General features: G+C 39.6%; 2 protein-coding genes across 2 annotated transcripts in view; one reads left to right on the forward strand and one right to left on the reverse strand.

The window, feature by feature from the left end:
• Window positions 1-25,531, forward strand: part of IL1RAPL2 (interleukin 1 receptor accessory protein like 2) — a 565,961-nt gene that overhangs the window by 34,269 nt on the left and 506,161 nt on the right. The window contains exon 5 of the mRNA XM_063084855.1: window positions 17,145-17,331. Coding sequence (XP_062940925.1) covers window positions 17,145-17,331 — 187 coding nt within the window. The remainder of the gene's footprint in view (window positions 1-17,144; window positions 17,332-25,531) is intronic.
• Window positions 1,624-2,860, reverse strand: TEX13A (testis expressed 13A). The gene is made up of 2 exons (XM_063083696.1): window positions 2,429-2,860; window positions 1,624-2,301 (listed from the first exon to the last, which is right to left on the reverse strand). Exons 1-2 carry the CDS (start codon window positions 2,858-2,860, stop codon window positions 1,624-1,626), a joined length of 1,110 nt encoding a protein of 369 aa, XP_062939766.1.

The raw sequence follows: 25,531 nt of genomic DNA on the forward strand, positions 1-25,531 counted from the left end.
CAGAGGGTGGAAAGCAGCTCATCCTCCCACCCACCCCCTTACCCAACCCACTCCCGTCCTCCTCTACCTCTCCCCACTCCCTCTGGAAGTTGATTTCTAATTGGTATATGTTTCTGTTTTTTGTCACTTTCTGAATTCACTGGGAGCTTTGTAGTCAGATTCCCCTCCCACACGTATTTTGGTGGTGTGCTGGGGGGGAGAATCCCTCAAGATGGCATCATGCTTTGACCCATGGCATAGACCAGTAAGCCCTCTGGGCACTATCAGTTGCTGACTCACCTCCTTGCAGTGGCATCAGTTTCCTGGTCAGATGTGACTGCTTCCTTTTCTGCCTACTGGGGACTGGGGAGGAGTCCCCTGTCATGGGGCTTCACAGTCATAGCAGTCCTTGCCTGCTGTTAGTGATGGCATCCTCTGAATGCAACCCTGCCAGATACCCTTAGGAATGGCAAAATTTTGCCACATTGATTTGAGTGAAACATAAACCCAGGGTTAACTCCAGGAGCCTGTTTTGATATTTCTTGTGATGTAAGAACACGAAGGAGCTTCCTATCCAATTCACTACTGTGGCTTCTTTGCATGCAAGAATCCCCTGTATTCGCCACATCCTGAAGCAACTCCCTAACCAGTTTCAGCATCTTATTTGATGGTATATTATTCACAACTGCTGTCCTTGCGCCATTTTCAGAGTTGGAAATAAGCTGGATGCCCAGAGCAGGAATCCACTCAGGTTAGCTCAAAGAAAAGTGGATCTGTGCAATGTGGATTTTCACGTAGCACAGTCACAGGGAGTGAAAAGTGCTTGGGCCGTTGCTATGCTCTCCACCTCTCTGGAGTCACAGGATCTACTAGCTCTGTGCCTGTCTGCTCCCTGGAACATCACACTGACATCCTCTAAAAGACACCTGTCTCTGTAAAGCACCTGGTTCTGCTCCCCCACAGCCAGGGCCAGGCCTTAGCTGTGGCCTCAGCCTCTGTGGCTCTGACCTTAGCCCCAACTCCAAATGACCCACTGCTTTATTGCCCAACACCACTCTAACTAATCTTCTCTCCATTCAGATTCTCTAATGTGTGAATCTATTGTTTGGCTCAGGATGGGTCAAATGTCCACTCCTTCTCCACTCATCTAAGGCCTAGATGTGGGGAGAGGGTGGGTGTTATATACACAGCTGCCCAGGTCCACCAGACACTAAGGTGGGGGGGTGTGAGGAAACACACACACAAAATAAAAGCTGCAGCAGTTCTGGGATACTGAGTGCTAATGCTCTGGAATAAAATGGGGGTCATCAAAATACATTTACCTCCCCACCATCTACACCCACCTCCCACCCTACCCCACCTCCCTCTCACCTCACCCCATCCTCCCACTCCCCTCACCCCATCCTCCCACTCCCCTCACCCCATCCTCCCACTCCCCTTACCCCATCCTCCCACTCCCCTTACCCCATCCTCCCACTCCCCTTACCCCATCCTCCCACTCCCCTTACCCCATCCTCCCACTCCCCTTACCCCATCCTCCCACTTATCCTCTTCTCCCTACTCCACCGAGTCCCCTCCCCACTCCCTCCCTCCCTCCCCCCTGAAAATTGATTTCCCATTGTGTTCTATTTCTCATTTCTGAATTCATTGAGGGTTTTGTAGCCAGATTCCCCTCCCACAATGGCAGCAAACTTCCCTCCGTGAAAAATTCACGGTATTGCACCAAGGGCAGTTCCATCCCCCGGAAGTGCGAAATACTTGTCTCCGGTGATAGGGTCGGGAGTCTCTCCAGTCCCTTTGGAGTTTTTGAGGGTCTATTCCCTTAGCCCCCACATCAGACAACAGACTAACATCAGGGGCCCTCCAGTAGGGAGGCATCTGAGGTGCAGCCGGTGGCACGGCTGCTGGTGGGCATGTGTCTGGGAAGGGGAAGTAAGGGCATTCATATGAGTATGTGAATGAGTCAGGGAGCTGGACAGGAAGGAACTCCGGCGAGGATGTGGACGGGGGGTTCAGGGTCTCGGAGACATAAGTCATGGCTATTTCCACTGACCTCAGATATTCCCCCCCCCGCCCTCCAGAAGTGTAATTTTTCTGCTCCACGGTTCCCAAGAGCTGCAGATCTCCACCCGGCTCCTGTGCTGCCTCCGCAGGGACAGCTCCCTCAGCATCCTGCTCCACCTCTCCTCCTCCTGCAGCGCCAGCGGCCCCTGCTGCCTCCTCTTCCTCCTCATCTGCTCCTTTGCGCCCAGCCCCTCTGGCAGTGGCCAGGCCTGGCCCCTCTGCGGCCCGCTCCAGCTGGGACTGAGAGTCCAGCTCCTGGAGAGAAGTGGGCAGGGCTGAGACGCGTTCTGGGGCAGAGAGGGCGGGGCGAGGGGGCGGGGCGAGGGGACGGGGCAGGGACAGGTCAGGGTGATCTTACCGCCCAGAAGAGCTTCCACCTCAGCAGCTGCAGCTCTTTCTGCAACTCCTCCAGCTGGGTCTGGGTCTGCTGCAGCTGGAAGGCCGCCTCCTTGCGCTCCATCTTCTGCTTCTCCTGGAGCTCCTTCAGCTCTGAGGACAGTCTCTGTGCTGCTGACCTGTGCAGTTTGGAGAACTCTTGCAGCCACTGCACCCTGAGCCCCTGTAACTGCCCCTGCCTGACGGCGAAGCGCACGGCCAGGGCCAGGCTGCTCCAGGCGCAGGCCTCCTTGGCCTCACTGGGCAGCTCACTATCTTCCACGATGGCCCTGAGCTTGTCTTCCACCTGCCTCCAGGACAGGGACATATTCTCGAGGTAGAATTCAGGACCTTTCGTGTGCTTGGCCATCTTGTCGTTGATGAAGGCCACCACTTCGCCATGTTGGAACCCACCAGAGGGGTCTTCGGGTTTCAAGGCCATGAGGGCTGAGGGCTTTAGTGGCTTTGCTGGCCCTGTGGGGATGGATCAACCTGTTGTCCCCGCCCCTCCCCTTTAGCCCCTCCATCTCCTAGCCCTCCCCCTCCCTCCTCCAACCCTCGTGATGACCCCTCGATTGGCTTGTCCCTCCGTAGGACACCTCCCACCAGTCCTCACCTCTCCAGCCAGAGGCCAGAGGAGGTCCAGACTGAAGACGCCCACCTACCATGCCCAAGGAGCAAGTGGGACAGGACCCCCTCCTTGCTTCGGCTTCTGCAAAATGGCGCCTTGGGTCCCAACCCTCGGGGCTTTTACTGTGGGACTGTTCCAACTACCGGAGACTGCGGGGGTGGGAGGGAGTGCGTGAGAAATGCTCCTCCCCCTCCTACGGATGTAAGAGGATACGCCACAAGGTTGAAAGTCCTGGAAGGTGGGTAGAAACAGGAGTGGTCAGAAAAGACTTGGAATCTGGAAAATGAAGCACTTGTACTCAAGTCAGAAAAGTTCACCCTCCCTCCCCTAGTGGTTTTTCCCATGCCGAGGGAGCCGTCTCCTAGAGATGGAATGTTCTAGAACAGGAAAGCGTCCAAACCCCTCAGTAGCCTCTGATGCATGCCCCCTGGAGGAAAATTCTGTAGTACCTTTTCCAGACTTTTGATTTCTGAATTATAAGGTTAGCAAGTGTCTTCTGTAAAGAGCCAGACAGAAGGTATTTGAGGCTTTGTGGGCAAAGGATCTCTGCCCTTAAATAATACCTGAAGAAATTAGCATGACTGTGTTCCAATAAAACTTTATTTATGAAAACATATAGTTGGCATGATCTGGCCTGCAGTTTGCCAAATCCTGATCTAAATTCACTTTTTATGCATGTTCCAAAGACACCCAAAATCAAAATGTTCATAATATAATTTACTGTTTTCCTAGTTAAAAGAAAAACTTTAGACAAATTTAATAGTTAATTTGAGCAAAGAATAATTCATCAATGGGGTAGTACTCAGAACAAGATAAGATTCAGAGAACACACAGCAGCACGAGCAGTGAGCTTTCTTATAGGCCAAAAATGGAGACAAAGCAGACAAGTCACATGATTGACTACAGCTAGGTGTTTGACTTATTTGGGGGTGGTAGAGAGGAGGAATTTGCTTTATTTGAACATAGCCTGATCTGTTCACTGTCTGTGATGGGCTGAAACCCAGGTACCTGTGATTGCCTAAAACTTTGCCATTTGTTATACTCCTAAATTAGATTATGGTTTGTTTACATACTAAGTTAGATTGTGGTTTGTTAGATAGGAACTCAAAGTACCTAGACAGCTTCAAACCAATGGCTTCCTGCTTATTTATTTTTATAACCCCAGGAAATTATTCCCTTCATGTATGCCTGTGTTGCTCAAAACAGAAAATTTGAAATCATCAGCACATGCCTTTCCTTAATAACAAATCAAATCAGTCACCAGGTCTTGTTGCTAATGCCTCAGAAACTTCTCTGACATTCATTCCCACTTAGGGAATGCCCGTGCTGCTTCCTAAATAATATTCCTGTTTTTAATCTCTTTCTCCTAATATTTCCTAACATCATGCTACTCTTAAGCTTAAAACATTTGATGGCTCCTTGTGACGCACTCCTTGTCCTGATATTAGAGTCTCACCCCAGCCTTGTTTTCTAATTTAACTCTCTTAATTTTCTTCTCTACCATCCTTTATGCTCCCAACGGACAAAGCCATGCAGAGATACACTCTTTGGGGTTTTAAGTTATTTCCCCCCTGGAAGATCAGGGCATTTATTATTTATTATATGGGCATTATGTTCTGTTCTATGAGCATTGAAAAACACACTATTTCTTCTTAAAACGTCTTATGTCAAGATAGAGAGAAAAAAAATAAATCAGATATTAAGATATGACTTAGGAAGGTAGTTAAATCTCAAAGGTACAAAGTTTCACTGTTTTAGCTCTGTTTGTAAGTGCTGTCTTGTGTTTCCTTTCCATATCAACTTGTACCTTTTATTTATCAGCCATTAGTGGAAAGGGTTCATGTTTTAACTTGTTCTAGAGTTTTGCAGAGAAAGCACTCAGGACATAGAATAGAAAATAGAATGGAAAGGAAATGGGGAGAGAGACTAGAGTTATGGAGACCCATTATAGATCTGCCATAGAAATTTGAGAGGTAAACTGAGGCAATGGAAGTACAGATGGAGAGGAGCGTAGAGAACCATTTGATAAGTAGAATTCATAGGGATGTCAGGGATGACGATGAGAGAATACCTAGGATAATTCCCAGGTTTCTTGTATAGGGGGTATATTAGTCCGTTAATGATGCTTATTAACAAAGTGCATGGAACTGGGTGATTTATAAAGAAAATAAAATTTGTTGCTTAGAGTTTCTGAGGCTGTGAAGTCCAAAGTCCATCTGGTGGTGGCAACAGTGACCCAGGGGTCTCATGTTGCAAGATGGTGGAAGCAGAAAGAGCAGAGAGGAAGACAGACTCTCCCCCTTTTTTAAAGCCCTCAGAACCACGCCCCTGACCACCATTTTTAATCCATTCACTATGGCATGGTTCCTACAATCCAATCACCTCTTTAAGACTCCACTTTTCGATTACCATAATAGGATTTCCCACCCTCTTAACAGTCACAGTGGGGGCTAAGTTTTTAATGCATAAAACTTGGGGGGACACAATTCAAGCTTCAATGAGTGTTGCGGGGGCATAATTCAGTTCACTACATTCTGCCCCTGGCTCCCCAAATCTCATGCCTTTTCACATACAAATACATTCATTTCATCCCCAAAGTCTTAACTTGTTTCAACTCAAAAGTCCAAAGTTTAAAGTCCCATCTGTGAATTCAATACAAGTTATCTACTTCCAAGATGCAATGGTGGGACAACCATAGGGTACATATTCCCATTCCAAAAGGAAGAAATAGGCCAAAAGAAAGGGGTAACAGGTCCCAAACAAGTCTGAAATCTAGCAGGACAGGCATTAAATCTCAGAGCTGGCGAATCATGTACCTTGACTCCATGGTCGACCTCCTCTGCATGCTAGTGTGGGGGTTGGGTCCCCAAGTCCTTGGGCAGCTCCACTCCTATGGCTTTCCTGGTTTCAGGCCACAATTCAGCTCTCCTAGGCTGGGGTTCCACTCTGGTAGCTCCACAGGTCTGGGGTCTCCATGGTGGTCCCACTCTCATGGTTCCACTAGATATGGTGCTGATGGGGTTTCTCTGCTACAACTCTGACCCCAAGTTTCCATTTGGCATTGCTCCAGTGAAGGTTGTCTGCGGTGACTCCACCCCTGTGACAAATCTCTTCCTGGGCCTCCGGACTTTTCCATACATCCTCGGAAATCGGAATGGAAGCTCCCAAGCCTCCACAGCTCTAGCATTCTGCAAGCCTGCAGACCTAACACTACGTGTATGCCGCCAAGGATTCCAGCTTGTATTTTCTAAAGCTGTGGGTCCGGCCACACCTGTGGCCAATTTACCCACAGCTGGAGTAGCCAAGGCAGCTGGAGTAGCCAAAGCAGCTGGGGTACTGGTGCTGGAAGCAGTTTCCGAAGGTGGTCCTGAGCAGTGACCCTGTGGAAGGTACCTTAGTTCTGTTCCCCAAGACCGTTTTCTCTCCCTAGGTCTTTGGGCCTGAAATGGAAGGATTGGCCCCAGAGGCTTCTGCAATGCCTTCAGGGCCTTTTTCTCCTCTTGATAATCTCTCTTCTTTGTACTAATCTTCTTAGTTAATGGTCGCTGAGTTGCACCATTGAATGCTCTCTGCTTCTGTACCACATGGTCAGGCTGCAAATTTTCTAAATTTTTACACGCTGCTTCCTTTTTAAATTCTGGCTTTATGTCATGCCTTTGCTGCCATAACTCAGTGTAGGCTGTTACAAGTAGCCATGGAGCTTCCTTAATGCTTTGCTACTTAGAAATTTCTTTGGCCAAATGCTGTGGTTCACAACTCCTAAGTTTCAACTTCCACAAACTCCTAGGGCATGGACACAATGCAGCCAAGTTCCTTGCCAGTTCATAGCAAGGGTGATCTTTGCCCTAGTTTTCAATAAATTCTGTTTTATTTCTATCTGAGACCTCCTTAGAAGTGTCTTTACAGTCCATATTTCTATCAGCATTCTTCTCGCCACCACGTAACCAGTCTCTAAGACATTCCAAACTTTCCCTTGTCTTTTTGTCTTCTTCTGAGTCCTCTAAACTCCTCCAACCTTTCCTTAACACCCAGTTCCAAAGCAATTTCCACATTTTCCAGTGTCTGTTATAAGCAACACCCCACTTCTCTGGTACCAATTTTCTGTATTAGTCTGTTTATTTTGCTTATAACAAAGTACATGGAACTGGGTGATTTATAAAAGAAATGAAATTTATTGCTTACAGTTTCTGAGCCTGGGAAGTTCAAAGTCCATCTGGTGGTGGTGACAGTGACTCAGGGGTCTCATGTTGCAAGATGGTGGAAGCAGAGAAAGCCATGGAGAGAGAGAGAGACAGACTCTCCTCTTATTTAAAGCCCTCAGAACCACGCCTCTGACCACCATTTTTAATCCATTTACTACTGCATGGTCCTATAATCCAATCACCTCTTTAAGGCTCCACCTTTCAATTGCCATAATAGGATTTCCCACCCTCTTAACAGTCACAGTGGGGGCCAAGTTTCTAATACATAAAACTTGGGGAACACAATTCAAGCTTCAATGAGTTTTGGGGGGCATAACTCACTACAGGGGGCTAAGTAGTAAGTGATGCTGTAGACTTAGATGAAGAATAAAGAAGTTGTCTGGGGTGAGTTCACCTTTAAACATATTGTATTAAGATACCTGTTGGACTTCATCTTTATGGCCAGAAATGTAATGAACCAGGCTGGTCCACAGTAGGTTAACAAATAACCAAGCTGTGGTATATCCATGCAATAGAATAAAATTCAGTCATAAAGAGAAGGGAGTTATTTCACAGCCATGTGTGTTTCCCTTCTTTCTGAATCTATATTAAAATATAACCCCATAAAGAAAAAAAAAAAAAAAACCCTAACAACAAAAAACAAGAAAAAGATAGCTGGTGGAAGTACCCAATAGACAGTTTGATACATGGGTCTAGAACTTCGGAGAGTCATCAGGGGTCGAGATGTAGTATTGGGAGGTGGAAGCTGAATTCATAGCAGTGGTTGAAATAACACAGAGAATATGAGGGGTCTCCAAAAGTTCATGAAAAGAATTGTGTTACTTTTAATTGTATTTTTCCACAAACTTTTTGAAGTACCCTCGTATAGAACAGGAAGGGTGGAGAGAGTCAAAGACAGAACCCTGGCCTGCCTTCATGGATCACTTCCTTTCTACTACTGTCTGCTGTCATTAGCGGTTTTATATCTGTCCCTCTTAATCTTTTGTGTTCTCTTCTTCCAACCTGAAATCATCTTTTACTCTCTCTTTTATTCCTTCTATAACATTTAAAACATAGACTTTAGCTTGTGATAAATTATAATGCTGCCTTTTTTCTACTTCTTTTTATAAACACTTTTAGAAAATTAAAAATAAATTCTTTCAGCCAAAGGATTGGGGAATGGAGAAACTGAAGACAGGGAAATCCGTTAGGAAGCTATTTTGGTAGTGCAGGCAAAACATGATTAGGACTTGAACTGTGGCAGGGCCTAGATAGGAATTCAGATGAGGAAAGATTTTTTAAACAGAATTAGCATAACTTGTTAACCAATTGTATATGGGGAATAAGTATGGGAAGGTAGAGTGGAGGATGATTTTGAGGTATCTTATGTGAGAAAGTAAGTAGTGTTGGCTAGTGATACCTCTAACCATATTATAGATGAAAAAACAGACCATAGGGGAGAGATAATTTCAGTTTTGGATTCATAAGTGCCTTCATGACAGTTAATTTGAATTATATTTAGATGGTTATAGCTGTCTGAAATTTAGAAGAGAAGACAGAACTCGAGATATGTATTATAGATTTGGATGTTTTCAGTGCTCAGTTTGTGGCTGGGACCCAGTGCTTGAATGAAATTGCTGGAGGTGAAGGTTAGAGGGAGACAGGGAACAAACAAACAAACAAACAAAAAAACCAGAACATAATAAAAAAAGAAATAGAGGAAGAATCCTGAGGCCTTGGGAAGTCTAGCCAACATTTTGGGCATAGATCAAGGAAGAAGAATGGTCAGAGAAGACAATTCAGAGGAAGGAGATATTTTAGAAGTAAGGAGCAATTAAGAAGGTAGAAGGAGTGGTTACATTGTATAATGTTGAGTATAGTAATTATCCTGATTTAAACATCACATATTACACACAGGTAATAATATTCACCTCTGTATTCCACAGTTATGTACAATCAACTGCGTTAAAAAAAAAAAAAAGAGTGGTTACCAGTTTCAAATAATGCACGGAGTTTAGATAGTATGAGGGTGAACAAGAGGTCATTGGATTTAGCTAATAAGATATCCTTAAAGATTCTGGTGATAGAAAATCAGTAGAATGATGGGGCAAAAGCCAGATGATAGTGGGTCACGGAGTGAAGTTAGAGGAGCAAGTAGAAATTTTGGATATTGAAAAGTCTCTCAGTATCTCTGACAATGACAGCTATGTTGGGTAAACTGGGTAAGAGAATAGATCATGGAGGCATAGGGTATGACTGTTTAGTTGAAGAGACAATTAAATTATACAATTTTTAACACAAAGAGAGGGAGAATTGTCTGGTATCTACTGTATGGGGAGGAAGGTAATTACATGTAAAGAAAATGGTGTTTTTGAAGAATTTGCAATGTGACCTGGGCAATAAGGCAAAACCTTTGTGAAAACTGTGAGAATAATTATGAAACAACATATTGACAGATACGAAAATATCAGTATAATCTAAATCAGAAACAGTCAGGAAGTGAGAAATAGTTATTAGAGTCACCAAAATTGGTTTAGGAAGGCTTTCTGGAGGAGAGTTATGTTGTTGTTGTTTTTAATAAAAACATCAGCTTTGTCCACAGATTTATGAAAATCGTTTTGGTTACAGTATTATATGTCTCAAATTACCATTCTTAAAATTGTTTTCAACCAAACAAGGAAGCAGGAATTACTCATACTTTAGTGTGGATGATGGTGGTAGCAGAGAATCTTTTTAACTTACCTTGATTATGCCCTTACCTTTACCCACATCTTTTGGTCAATCATTGGCAGTCAGTTTATGGACACACTACCTGTAACCTAAGGTAGAAGGTTGCAGATGCTTTCCTTGCTGATAGTGACATGAACTCACCACTAGAAAGATCCACAATTCTAAGTTATATATGGGTTATATATGAATGGACTGTCACATATATATGGAATATATAATTATTTTTTTTCTTAAGTAGGTATCTGATTTTAATACTCAGCCTCCAAATAAATTATATTTTGCTTTGAATTTAGTATGAAGGATATTTTGATGACAAACTTTTATCTTGAATGAGTAGTTTTTAGAATATATATAATGTATATTATAACCTGATCCATTGGCTGTTATTTTTTTTTAACAGCAACAACAACAACAAAAACATCTTAATTCACTTTGCAGTTTGGCTTGAGAGTCAGCAGATAATGTGATAATAGGGGTGATCGATGTTAAAGGGGGTTAATTTTTATTGGCACTTAGTATATGCTAGGCACTGTGCTAAGTGCTTTATTGGTAGGAGAGAATTCTCTATGGGTCTCTTGCATGTTTGCATGTCTTGTGAGCAGACTATCTATCCTGTGTTCTAGATTATCTTTTTAAAGGTGTATGTGTAGAGAACAGTCTTGGAAGATAAAAATAGTGTCTCCTCCTCAACAAAGGGCAGCTGTGCTTATATTCTTGGAAAAAACAGATAGTATCTTTCTCTAGAGCAAAGGGCTGCCATGCTTATGGCTCCTTATAAAAGATTTGTGTTTCCTAATCTTGGAGTTCTTCTCCTGTACTGCAACCCACTGCTTCTGCCGGTGTCACCTGATCATTTTTGCATTGTCCTGAGGGAATTGGGTTTGGAAAAGCAAGACAAATACTGATACTCTGGTTACTGCCATTGCTCATGTAATTATTCTTTATTCTCTCTGACCAAGGAGTCTCATGTCTTCTGTCAGTATCGATGAAACTGGCAGGCTAACTTGTTAACTTTCAAGTTGGGTAAAATCTCAGACCCTTTACAATTCTTAACACTTTTGTAGTATAACAACCCTTTATAGATAGCTGTTTTTATTATTCTCATTTTACATATGCTAAAAACTGAGACTTAGTCACCTTTCCTGAGATCCATAGTTAGGACATGAGAGAGCTAGGATTTGAACCCAAGTCTTTCTTTCTCCAGTGGCCACATTCTCAAGCAGTAAGCCACTTAAGTGCAGTTCAGTTCAAGTCCTACATTGACCTTTTCTCTGACTGTATCATGAACTATAAGGAAGTTAAGCTTGAATAATTCTGGGTTGGACATCATCAGTGTCATGCCAAAGGTGGAATGTTCAGGTCAACTGGAGATAAGAACAGTTAATAGAGTATTCTCTTTTTGTACCTCAAACAAATCCTTGTTTCTTTACTAACCAGGTTTCTTCCTAATGAAAAAAAAATGTACATAACTTAAAATCTAGCATATTGACTTTTTTATAGGCTACAGCTACCATCCATGAAAAATGACTTTCTTTGTTTAATAAAAAACTACCAGGGTGGGGGACATGAGGCACAAGCACAACTTGTGGTAATGGGCATGTTGCCAGCGTGGATCTGGCCTTCACATCTTGGGCACGAAGGGTGACATTCAGCTTTGTATCTCATGAATATTCATAACCAATTAAAAAAAAAGAAAAAAAAAAGCCCTGAATTCTTCACAAAATGTTCTTATCTAGAAGTAAGGCTATACACTTATAGACTAAAAATGACAAAAGTGAGTTTTTTCCAAAAGATCCTGTATTTCCCCCAACTTCTTCTTATAGCATAGATATTTTTATTCTTGTATTAGGTTTACATCTCTTTTCAACGTATATAAGAAGCATGGCACATAGCAGATGCTCAATAAATGCCACTTGAATGATTTTAAAAGATTGTGGCTCTTCATATAATATAATATTAATAAATTGGTCAGAGCTTTGGCCCTCTTGGTCTTTTAACATATTAATGTTGCACAATTGCAGTTTTATGTAGTTATTTCTGCACTTATCTGAAGGAATCATTTTCAACAAAATCGAAGACATTTTTCAATAAAACTTTAATTTTCTAATGATTTTTGAGAAATGGAATTCATCAGATGGCCTGAGATTCTGTTTGTTCATTCGTTTCTCTTCCCTGTATTTGGTACACTATTAGTTGTTAGTTCTTATGTTTTGAGGAGGACAATCTCATCTAGTGATTATAGACTGATTGATAGTTATGTATAGCAGTCAATTCACATTTTTAAAATGTCAAAAAATGAAATTTGCTTTAGTTTGCTGATCATTATATGGTTCTGGAATTTGCAAGGAAATATTTAGAAGTATTTTGATTGTCTTATGACAATCAAAGGAATCATTTCGAAAGTTTCATCTATATCCTAAGGCACTTTATCTAGGGCTTCTGGTTTTAGGTATCAAAAAGTTTCCTCATTTATTTAGATTCTTTTCACTAGCTTAGTTGTGGTGACACAACAAATTTGCATAAACCCAAGCTCTGAAATAAAACTTTAGATTTTATGGTATATGCATGTTTTATAAATGGGAGTTAGAAAAAGACATTTGGAATTTTCATCTATATTTTTAATCTTCATTCTTGATTTTCCCCTCAGAGAACCCAAGATTGGTCAACATCCTCCCCTAGAAATACCTTTGAAAAAAAAAAAAATTGAATTATATCTTAACTAGCTAAAATTAAACCTTTGGAATAGAAAGTGAGGTTTAATTATGAATTTGCAAGTTCTTCTGTGCTACACACATTAACACCATTATTCTTTAGATGTTATTTTTACACACTTGCTTTTCTATCAGCTTTTCCACGGTGGTATGGAAAACCCTGAGTTAGTTCGGCTGTTAAACAATGTTAGAGACAAGTTCTGAGAGTAGCCACGTGCTAGCAGCCAAGAAACCTTGGTTCTAAATCACTGACCAACTATACCAGCTTGACTGTTATTTGTCCTCTTCGTGTCTATGTTTTACTCCTTTAGATTATATTTACCCTGCCTGTTTTCCTGGGTTATTGGCAGAAACAAGTAAGATAATAGATATAGAAGTACTTGGAAAGATCACAAACGCCTGTAATTGTCACTGCAAAGGCGCTTTGCTTCCATTGAGCCTGAATGTGTTCTTTGCCCTCCTCAGGATGTGAAGTGGGGAGAGAAAAAGTAACACATTCCTCATTCTTGCACACTCATCAGTCTGCCTCCTCAAACTTGCATGGCTCTAATTGTACCTAATGAAAGAAAAGTAACATTTTTAGGTCCCAGTTGCAGGAAACATTTTAAATAGAACTGGCCTGGGGCATTTTTCAAAATAAAATCTATATAATGCAAGATTCTTTGTGGGAATTGTGCCAGGGCTGGATTACATGACTAATAAAGATCAACCTGAGTCTCAGACTGTCAGGTAGCCTTGATCACACCTCTCCCAGATCAGCCATGGTGACAGCAGGACATATGCCAGGACTTGTCTTTGAGTTCCAGGGACCTTGGTCATCATCACCAACTTCATACTAAAGATTGTTCATGGGTTAACAAGCAATTTGCCAACTGCCATTCACATGCCAGCAACCAGAGCAAGAATGAATACTTGCAGGGCCCTGGCCTAAGGCTGTTTGTGGTTCGGGGTTAGGAGGACTGAAATCCTTTGGCCCATCAGCAGTCCCCAGGGTGTTTTCCCTGCCTTTATAGCTACCCCAAGTCAATGTGAGTGCTGCTGGCATGGCCTACATCATTTATGTTTTGGAGGGGTTGGGGAATGAACATATAAGAACATCTCTTGTCTTGTGCCTGGAAACCTTACCTAGAGGTCTGGGCTTTATTACAGAAGGCATTGGTCTAAGAAGCTTTCAGAAGGTGTATTGGAAATCTTACTAATTCTTTGACCTTCACGGTTCTGGCCATTGCCTAGTAGCTAGTACTCATAGTACCTGGAAGTTTCTTTCTGCCTTAGCTGCTTTCTGTTGATTCACTTCTTTTTTGCCTACATCAGGAACTTTTTGATCCTTGTAGTCCTACCTGGCTCTCTGGTACTAGACCTCTTGCCCAACTGACCTCTTCCAGACTTATCCCTCTCAAGTAGCACTCCTAATGTAGTGGCCTATTTTAATCTGTTGCTGTCAGTGTGCTGTTTTTATTATATTGGTGATTATTTATGATTATTATATCATATATAAATTATTATTTATTAACAATATATAACAATGCTAGCAATTCTAATTATAGCTACAATTTATTGAATGCCTACTATGTGTCAGATACTGTATTATGTGTTTTACATATATTATTTAGTACTTAGAATGGTCTGGAGAGGTCAGGTACTATAACCATTCCAACTAAAACTGTAAACCTGTTTCTGCTCATAGTTGTATAATGAAAGGAACTCCTTTCTCCCACCTTCAATGGATCTACCATAAAGAGCTTTTTATCCTAATTTTTCAGGTTAGGTAACTGAGACTCAGAGAAGGTAAATAATTTGTTTGAGGTCATAGAGCTAGTTGAACCCAGTGGTTCTTAGTTCAAAACCAGTGCTTTATTAAGAAACCTCTATACTGGATTGGTCCTTTACTTTAGTCTACCCTTTTTTTACCCAGGGCTATTTAGGATAGTGAGATTTTTCCAGGGCATTGGACGTCCTACCTACTTCTCCTATTATTGAGACCTCTGGTCAACAGTTCTCTTTCTGTGGGGATATGACATAAAATTGGGAAGGTATTTAACAAGTAATTCTCTTTCACCTGTATGGATGAATACTATGGAGCAGACATGATCAAAATCTGTAAAACCAAGAACCATTCAGAACACTTTGTATATCCAGCAGAAGTATTTCTCTTTCTTCTGTGTTTGATACCCTTTAAAAACTGTGACCATTTATCATCCCTCTATCCCCTGCCCTCGCCCCAGTCCTTCTTGTGTCCCAGGTGTAGCCAGTATATTTCATTCTTTGCCAATATGATGATGCAAAAAACTTATTTGATCCTTTCCCTAGTGGTTGTACAAGAATGCCTGCAAATTATCTGGGTCATATTGAATAAAGGGAATGTGATGTGACTAGGCATATACCTGAATCTGAAGAAAGTGGGTTTTGTGCCATATGAGGATGATGCAAAAGTGGAACAGAGATGACATATCTCTTGAATACATACCCTTTGATGCCCATCACTTAATCATCTAGCATTTACTGAGCATCTACTATCTGTTCATTTAGATCCCAGGGATAGAGTGATGAACAAAAGCAACAAATTCTCTGCCCTAATTATGTTATGCTTGTCAAAGAAACAAATGTTAAAAATCAGGAAGAAGAGCTAGTGCAAAGGTCTATGGTTCAAATTGGCTTAATGTGTTGAGGGAACAAAGAAACTACCAGTAAGGTTGTACCATAATGAGTGAAGAAGAGTGAAGAAGAGATCAGATCATGTATGGCCTTGTAGGAAGCAGGGAGACTTGGAAATTTTTGGCACTGAAGTATTGAAAACATGATCAAGAACAGCTAAATTGACTGAGTGAAAGTTTACCCTTCTTTCCTGAGACTTTTAAAAAATTATTATTACAGTGTCTTTAACATCATTGCATTTAAAGAGGCTGTCCAGCATCTGACAAGAGTATGAATCTTTTTTTTTTTTTTTTCATTTGATCCACAGTGGGCATACCTCATGTCCTTTGCGTTCCAGGAACCCACACTGAGGAAAAGAGAAAAGCAATATCACCCGGTCTACATAGTGTAATGGGGTTGCATCTGAACATCAGAATTGGAGTGCTTTGACAGCATTATTCTCAGATGACACAGGTCTGGGCATAGTCAGGGGTGCTTGCCAGTAATTAAACTTCACTAGAAACCTAAGTAGGAGCCACGTTGATTAAATTAGTTTGTAAACTGAGTGGGCACAGCCGTCTGCACTCCTCTGTTGTGTATGATGTCTGGGATATTATAAAATTTCACTGAGTGAGTACTAAACAGTATAAATAGTACCAGTCATTTTGAGCCATCTTAAAATTATTGGCTGGCATGCTAATCCCATCTGTTAGGATTGTTATCACTTGGTTATAAAAAACACTTGGTTTTGAATAGCTGCCTTGGCACTTCATATTTTTGGCAGCAGGTACCCCTTGATGTTTAGAAAAGATATGGTCCTGAAATGTACTCCATACTGTAAGATTAAATACTCCCACAAAGATTTACAGTTGACATTCTTCTTAGTCTTGTCAGGCTGCTTCTGATCTCTTTTTCACACTTTTCAATTTTCTTTTCTGTGGTTGACGTGTTCTGGAGTCCAGGTAGGTAGAACAGGAAAAAAACATGGAGAAAATGACTTTTTCCACAGGAAAAATGAAAATAGAATTTTTATTAATTTATTTATTTAGTGAATCAAATTCATCAAATATTTTATTGAACTCATATTATGAAAAAAGTACTAACCAAAGTATGAAAAGGCAGAATTTTTATTCTATAAATATTCTTACATAATGAGTTAGCCAATTAGTGCCCAATTTTTAAGGTGGCTTCATGATAAAATTCAATGTTTAATTTTCTTTATAATGCTATTATTGGTGGATAAAACTAATCCCAACTGACCATACACTACTAAAATTTGTTTTTTGTAAGAGGCCAGAATTTTACCCCTGACACATCTCAGGAAGCACCTTAAAAAGCTATGTAAGTTAACAGGTGACCTCTGTATGTTGATCTGGTTTTCAGTATGTATCCTGTAAAAGAAAATGTTGGTTTACAAACCAATGGTAAAAGCCAACAACTCATGGAATAACTGTTAAAGGACTGGCCATAGGCGCAGAGCAAAAATGGCTACAGCTCTCATTATAAAGGGACTTTCTCACACGTTTTGACTATCAGAATTCAACATAGCAGTATTTACTACTGGAAAAGAAGTCTGAGTGTCTTACAGTTTGAGAGACGGGAACAGATCTTCTGCGTAGCTTTCTGTAGCTACCTCATGGCCAGAGATGCTCACATTAGCATTTTGTTTCTTATCTCCCTGTTAGTTGAAGTAGGAAACTGTTCTGTATTGTTTTGATGTTGTTTCTCATTTCTAGGCAAGGTCCTATATGAAAAAGTCAAAACTCTTGAAATATATAGAGTACAAACAAAGTTGTAAACACCCAATAAAGCCATTTTGTGATTTTTCTGTTTCTACAGAAATTCCACATATTGCATGAAGGTGTCAATGTCCTTGACTGTTGCAGAGAATGAATCAGGCCTGTGCTACAATAGCAGGATCCGCTATTTAGAAAAATCTGAAGTCACTAAAAGAAAGGAGATCTCCTGCCCAGACATGGATGACTTTAAAAAGTCCAATCAGGAACCTGATGTTGTATGGTACAAGGTAACTCAGCATGGTGTCAAATACATTTTTTTTCCCTCAGTCAATAGTAAGTTTAGAGATAGGGAAAGGGAGAAATTTTATTACTAGTATTTGGTATTAGACATTTCATTGAGAAGAATCAATAGATCCACAATTAAATAATTCAGAGCTATGACTCTTATATACCACTGGTTTTCATGTATTTCTATCAGCAAGTGTCAAAAGCAGTCTCACCTTTTCCAACAGCTAAAAATAAATAACATCTCCCTTCACCCCAACTCATAAGAGCAAAAGCAAAGAATGGTAAAGATTTAAAAAACATATGAAAGTAATTATTTTGAGGATCTAGAAATATTATTTACTGTTAGGAATAAAGGCCAATCATTAAAAATAGTAGTACTTACAAAGAATAACAACTGTTATCTTGGTCTATACTGTGTGAGCCACTGCACTGAATATAGAGAAGAGAAATGGGCGCATTACAGGATGTGTAAACACTCCTAAGGTTAAGGTTAGCTGGAAATAAGTCACACTCAAAGGTTGAACAGAAGAGAGTTGAACGAAGGGATTATTTACAGAGGTGTGGGCAGGGTTGATGGAACCAATAAGGGAGAAGCTTTTAATGATCACCCCTAGGCCGTAGTGGCAAGGGGAAGGAGCAGTGTCACTGGAACCTGGCAAGAACTGTGGCATTAGAGGAACGTATGAGGGTGACTGGTAGGGAGGGAGTAAGAAGGATAAATACCACAACCCCTCTTAACTCCTGCCCTCTGGTTTCCTGTTGGTTGCCTCCCTCTCCCCACCCTACCCCACCGCTAGTGGAACTCAGACAGAAGCCAGAGGGCAAAGTCAGGAAATAGAGTCAATAGTCAACAGTCTTTGGCTTCCCTGGGCACACAGTAGGGCAGCCAAAGGTAGAGAATGGATCTAGGGGAGGAAGCAGAGAATAACCCCATAACCTCCCAGCTATGATATTCTGGCTCCTAGCCTGGGGCTTTGTGGTCCTATAACAGGACTGAGACTGAGCCACAGCAATTGACACACTGTACATTTATATATGTGATGGCCAGAGGCGACCAAGGAGGTTCTGTGTGCATTGTTGGAATCAAACACACTTAAAAGTAGGAACAGGTTTCTATAGGATATGACAGACCTTCAGTTCTCAGGAAAGCCTAAATCCAAACTCCCACACCTGTTGTGTGCTTTTACATTTGGAAGCCTCTCTGTTTTCATATCTGAGGGAACTCCCCAGTAGACACGAAGAGCATGTTATGAACTAGGACATCCAGGTCTCTATGTGAATTGCCCCCCGCCCTTTTTTTTATCTTAAAGAAGACAATATTGTGATAAAAGAATCTGATGATTTTTGTGCATATACATAGATAATTTAAGTGAGACCTTTCATCACTTAAATATAAGGTTGACATCATCAACCTTGTTTATATTTATTAAGTACTTATAATGTCCTAAGCTTGGTCTCTAAGTTATCTCATTAAAATCTCAATGCAACTCTGTGTGGTGGGTGTTATTTTCCTCATTTATTTGAAAAAAACAAAATAATGTGAGGCTTAGAGAGATGCAACTTGTCCAAAGTTACACAGCTAACAAAGCCTGATTTTGTACCCAAGGCAGTGTGACTCCAGAGTCCATTTTCTTAATCACTACCCTCTCCTGCAATGGGCCTGGGACTAATCCCAGCTTTAGATCATGGGCACTTCTGTAAGATTCAGTGCTGGTGCAGAGGACACAGGCAAAAAAGAGAGTAATAAGGTTTTATTTAAATTTCATAGTTGAGGAAGAAAAGTTGACCTGCCCAAGATTCAGCAGCTGGGGCTAAAATCCAGGTCATGAGCCTCCTCTTGTAGTAATAATTCTATCTCATTTTCTTACCTTTCTGCTAAATTCTTTCCTCCCCTTTCTTCACGTCTCTAGACATCACTATCATTATTACATAGCAAAACACTTTATCCCTTGGGAAATGCTACCATCATTCTTTCTTAGAAATGGACCAATAATGGTGAAACAAAAGGCTTTTCTAGCTCTTCCTGGATATAACGTTTAATATTTCTAAAACATTTCACAATTGATAAATAATAATCATAATGATAGCTAACATTTATTGAGTACTTACTATATTCCAGACTGTTTTAAGTGCTTTAGATGGATTAACTCAATCCTTGGAACTACCATATAAATTAGGCATTATTATGCCTATTTTATGGAGGAAGTGACTGGAGACTCAGATAAGTTAAGTGACTTAGCAAAAGTCACACAGCAGTTTGTGACTTGTATGCAGTTTGGCTACTGGCCCCACCCTCCTAGCCACTAACCTAGGCTAATGGATAAGGATAAAATACCTAACCAAAAATTAAAGAGTCCGTGAAGCTCAGCACAGTGCTGTTGACCCTTGCTTCTCATACATGGTCTCAAGTAAATCCCTGAAGAAAATATATCAATGTATTGGGAAAGTGTTTCCTTTTACAGTCAGTATTTGGATAATCTGTCCTGCTCACTTTGCTGTCTGTGTATTTCCTAACAGGCTGCACAAGAAGCAATTATTGCTACAGCAATGTAAAGAGGAGGATACCTTTATCCAGGGTTCATTCTGGTGCACATCCAAAGTTAGAAATGTTCCATGTCTTATCTCTAGTGTTTTAACAGTGAAAATTATGTTTTGCATGATCCTTTTTCTTTTCAAATATGGGTAATCTTTAAACTGATTTCTTTTCCATCCATCTCTGCCTTTTACTTACTCTCTAATCATATTGTATCACTCTCACTGTCTTAGTCTGTTTAGTGTTGCTATAACAGAATAACTGAGACTAGGTATTGTATAAAGAAAAGAGGTTTATTTAGCTCACGATTATGGTGAGGACCTCAGGCTGCTTTCATTCATGGCAAAAAATGAAAGGAGAACTGGCATGTTCATGTCATGAAGAGATCACATGGCGAGAGAGGAAACAAGAAGGCAGAGGAAAGGTGCCAGGCTATTTTTAACAACCAGCCTTTGTGGAAACTAATAGAGTGAGAACTCACTTACCCCTGCTTCCCACCAAGGGAAGGCATTAATCTGTTTATGATGGATCCTCCACCATGATCCAAGCATCTCCCAGTAGGCCCCACCTTCCAACACTGTCACATTGAGGATAAAACTTCAACATGAGTTTTGGAGGGGACACACATCCAAACCCTAGCACTCACCCTCTGTTTTGAGTTTCCCAGGCTGTCTGCAATATGCTGTGGTAGGCCTCTGAGGACTATCATTCCATGCCTACATGTAATCCCAGCTGGATAAGAAGGTAGAGTTGGATCAGGTTGCACTGGGGGCATGTTCATAAAGGTGACTGTGTATGCCAACCCTGGCGGTCCCTGGAATGCAAGGGATTTGTGTAACAGGGCTGCATATCCTCTATCTGAACTCCATCAATTAACAAGAGGAAGTGAGGAGAGGGGCTACACTTCTAGAAGTTTCTCCTGACACTATATGGATGGAGGTTAGACATTAGAGGAGAATATTCAATAATGTTTGTGTTTATAGAAATATTTTAGAAATGAGAGATAAAGATTATTTTCTCTGTTAAACTAACAACACTAGAACCACCTCATTATCCATTGAGCATACTGTTGTCACGAATGTAGAGTCCCATTATAACTGAAGAGTCTCCTAACTTTAATAGGTCATCAACAATGAAAATACAAATACACACTTTGGAGTGAAACACTTATGTATGTGATTAGTTACCTCAGTTGGTAAAAGCCTGGTGTTACTGAGGTCAAGGCTACCAGTTTGAATCTTCTTTTTTTTTTTTTTTTTTTGCCATAACCATCTCAATCTCAGATGTTTGTCGTCAGTTATAAATGGCATTGTTTGGGAATGATGAATGGGTTAGTACAAATTCATTAATTTATTTGTACAACTGGCCATTCATTCAACACGAATTTATTGGATGCCTACGTGCGCAAGGCACCATGCTGCGAACTTGGAATAGTGCAGTTACCAAAATAAACACATTTCCCTGTTCTCATGGAGGAAGATAGAAAATTTAACACTTTCTCAACAATCCAGGAAGGAGCTGCAGTTCCTACTTGTAATCAAAAGCATCTTTGTATTGAGTAAAGAGCAGCACACATATCTGTTTTTAACCATAGACATGTGTGTCATTGCAAAATATATATTTATATATTTCCACGGTACATAATAGTCAACAGCAAGCTTTCATAAATCTTTTCATATAATAGCACACATAGAAATTGATAATATGGCATAGTGAAGTGAATGGATGATCTGCTCTGAAGATTTTAGGTGCTCCAGGCCCCTCCTGACTGATTTACGGCTGAGTAGCAGAAGATCAATATGTATATACACCAGTAACCCTCAAGTAACACCCCAGAGTGCTGTGGCCCACTAGTTTGGAAGCTCTGGTTTACATTTTCTGGTTTACTTTTATATGTGCCATATAATTATTTTTTACCTAAAGATGGCTGAGTAATCCAATCTTGGTTGTCCTTGGAATGCAAGGGGTATATGGGAGGGGCTGTATCTCCTCTTTCTAAGCTCCATCAGTTAGCAAAAGGGGGTGAGACTACTTATTGGTGGCTGTTATCTTCTTTTTACATATGAGGAAACAGAAGTAACTTATGGAAGGTCACTTAGCTAACATGGCCAATTGGGTTCAAACTCTAAACTTCTGACTTTTAATAAATGTTCTTAAAACACCGCTATGAGTGCTTCTCTAAATGTGTATGTTAAACACTTAATACACCTGTATCACTGATGTGAACACAATTCTCAATCAAAATTGTTGCTCTGGAAACAAATCCCAAAATGCTTCCTAAAAATCCCTTAATGACTCTAAGTGTCCAAAGGGACACAAATGAACCAGAAAGAGATTTTTTTTTTTCAGGATCAAAGTGGAGCTAAGTTGAAGGAATTATAATGTCATAGGGACCTTAGAGCCCACCTAGTACAACTCATTTTTCTTACATATGAGGAAACTGAAGCCCAAAGAGATTAAATGACTTGATTAAGTCTAATGAAACCTATTTCTCTTTTGACATTTGCTGAGTTCTACAAAAAGCTTGAAGACCAGCTAAAAGAGTGAATGTATATATATATATGTATGTATATGTATGTATTTGTTTATACATACAGTATATAATGTAAGTGTATATTTAAAAACTGATTATTTTGACAAATCCAACAGTGTAGAGAGAGGTGTATAAAATCTTTCCTGTATGCTAACATTCTCATCTTTCTCTTTCTCACTCTCTCTCTCTGTATATACACTTACAAAATATATAGTATTTACTTACGTACATACACACATGTATCCCTTTCCTTCATTTTTTAAAAATGGCAACATACTGTACATATTACACTTCAGCTCTCCCCATGACACACACACACATCATAAACATGCTCCCATGTCTATTCTATAATTCATTTTTTAATAGCTTCAAAATAGTTCATAAAATGGAACTACCTTATTTTATTCAACCACAATTCTCTTAATGGATAAGCATTTTTTCCTCTGGTTTTACTTTTAATAATTACAGTGTTGCAAAAAGCATCCTTGTAAATGTAAATATATTCTCAGTACTATTATTTAACTTTGTTTTGGAGGTTCTAGCTGATGCATTAATAAAATTAAATGAAATGTGCTATATAAATATAGGAAATGAGACAAAATAATCTTACTTTTTAGATTATATGATTGCATACTCAGAAAACCCAAGGGACTCAACAACAACAAAAAATAGAACAAATGAGAGAATTTGGTAAGGTAACTTACTAAAAAATATACAAAAATTCAATAGCTTTTGTTTTTGTTAGCGATAGTCAGTTAGGCATGTAAAAGGTAAAAATGAAACTATCTTATTTACAATGACAAATTATAAAATACTTTGGAATGCATTTAACAAGGATGGGAAGGGACCTCTATAAAAATGTAATTCTATCAAGGAACATAATAAAATATATCTAAATTAATAGACGTGTTTCCTCATGACAAGATATCATAGAATAAAACATCAGTTCTTCCAAAATACATATAAATAATGCAATTTGCTGGAATGGAATTTTTTTGGAACTGGATTACATGATTATACATTTAACATGGATGAATAAACGTAACAGAATTGCCAAGAAAATATTTGAAACACTCCTGAGAGGGAACTTATTCTAGCAGATACAGTTACTACAAAACAGCATCAATTAAAATAAGTTTAATATAATTGACCAGTAGAATAGAATAGGGAATCTGGAAACATGTGTGTGTGTGTGTGTGTGTGTGTGTGTGTGTGTGTGTGTGTGTGTGTGTGTGTGTGTGTGTGCGTGCGCACATATATATTTAAGTTTATATATGAAGTACTTCAAAATGTTTGTGGAAATGTAATTAAAAGATAATACAAATCCTTCTGTGAACTTTTTGAAGACCCCTTGTGTGTGTGTGACATAACTGAATATCTATTTGGAAAATAATTAGATATCTGACTCATGTACCATGTTTAAGAAAAATTCAGAATGGATTTTAAAGAGTTAATTTTATCTACAAAAATGATAGTTTAGGAATGACTGTTTCTAAATGCTATTACTCATTTCAGTGAGTTAAGTTTCCAAAAAAAAAAGAGCTTTACATTGATTCATCTTGTTACACATTCTGACTGTCTTCTTAAATGGAAAAAATAGTTCATTAGAGACCTCATAATACCATAGCCCAAATGACAAACACTTTCTAAAAAAAATATGATTTGCCATTATGTTTGGGGATTTTGATTCCCTTTTGGAAATGTAATAAAATTAATCTGTGCCTTCATTTGTAAGCATAACATTGTATTCCATCCCTGAATTTTTAATCTTGTAATGAGAATTTTCAAAGATATTTTTATCCAGAAGGAATATGCTGCAAAGCCCATATAGGTTTCATTTTGGTGTGCCCTGAAACCACTGTCAGTGACAGAAGATTTAAGACCTATTTGTCCTTGTTTTTGTTCCTAGATATGGTATGAGAAGCGGGTAGGGGTTCTTTACAGTTTGTAAATTATAAAAATAGTGGGTTAATATGAGAGAAATAGGTATTTGATATATGTAAGAAGCACTGAGCTTTAAGTCTGGGACCTTGATTCTGGTCACCATTCAAACATTTACACGGATAAGCAATTGAATGTCACTGGGCCTCAATTTGCCCACATACAAAATAGATATAATAATATCTGCCATGTATTTTAGACATGTTATACAAATATAATGACTAAAGTCATTACTTGATATTTGCTGCAGCTATAAAAAGGGAAAAGTTATATGGAAGCCAGAAGTATAGTTACTTAAGACAAACTCTAATTGGGAATTTAAAGCTGAGGATTTTTTTTTGGGGGGGGGGGGGGTTAATTGTGGCTAAGTGGTATGGGGATCTGAACACTTGGAGGCTGAGTTTTTATTATGCCATATTATTCTTTATAATTTACAAACAGAAAAATTCATCCTTTTTATGTGTACAATTTGATTTGATGTGTTTTGATGAATACATATACCATAACAATCAAGATATACAAAATTTCTGTCACCCCAAGTTCTTCCATGTCCCTTTGTACTCATTCCTCTTTTCCCAGACCCAGTCCTTGGTAAAAACTCATGTGTTTTCTATTCCTATAATTTCTCATTTTTCAGAATATCATATAAATGGCATAATATGATATGTAGCTTTTTGTGTCTGGCTTCTTTTACTTAGCGTAATGCATTTTTTGAGATTAGTCTGTGTTATATAGCATGTATCAATGGTTCATTCCTTTTTATAGCTGAGTAGTATTCCAGTATGCAACTGTTTAAACATTCACCAATTTATGACCATTTGAGTTGTTATTTTTTGGGATGAGGAATAAAGTTGTTATAAGGTTTGGTTTTAACTTTATATTTTCTTGGTTTATCAACATGATTTGTTCTTGTCAACTTTTGTAATCTTCTTTCAATAGGTAAGCTTTATTTCAAATTTGGCAACAGTTTGCTGTTGATCTTTCCCAAATTGTTGTAAGAATCCAAGTTTAGATGGGGCTTAATGGCGTCCAAGGGATAAAAACAGATCAAAGCAAATTAAAGCCTTTTAAGCAATGTCCTTCTTACAGTCTGGCTATCTTCTATATATATTCATGAGAATGGTCTTTCAAAAATGCATATCTGATCATAGGATGCCATTACTTAATGCACTTCAGTGGTTCTATAAAACTA

The sequence above is a fragment of the Cynocephalus volans genome, chromosome X, assembly GCF_027409185.1.
Source record: "Cynocephalus volans isolate mCynVol1 chromosome X, mCynVol1.pri, whole genome shotgun sequence".
Taxonomy (NCBI): domain Eukaryota; kingdom Metazoa; phylum Chordata; class Mammalia; order Dermoptera; family Cynocephalidae; genus Cynocephalus; species Cynocephalus volans.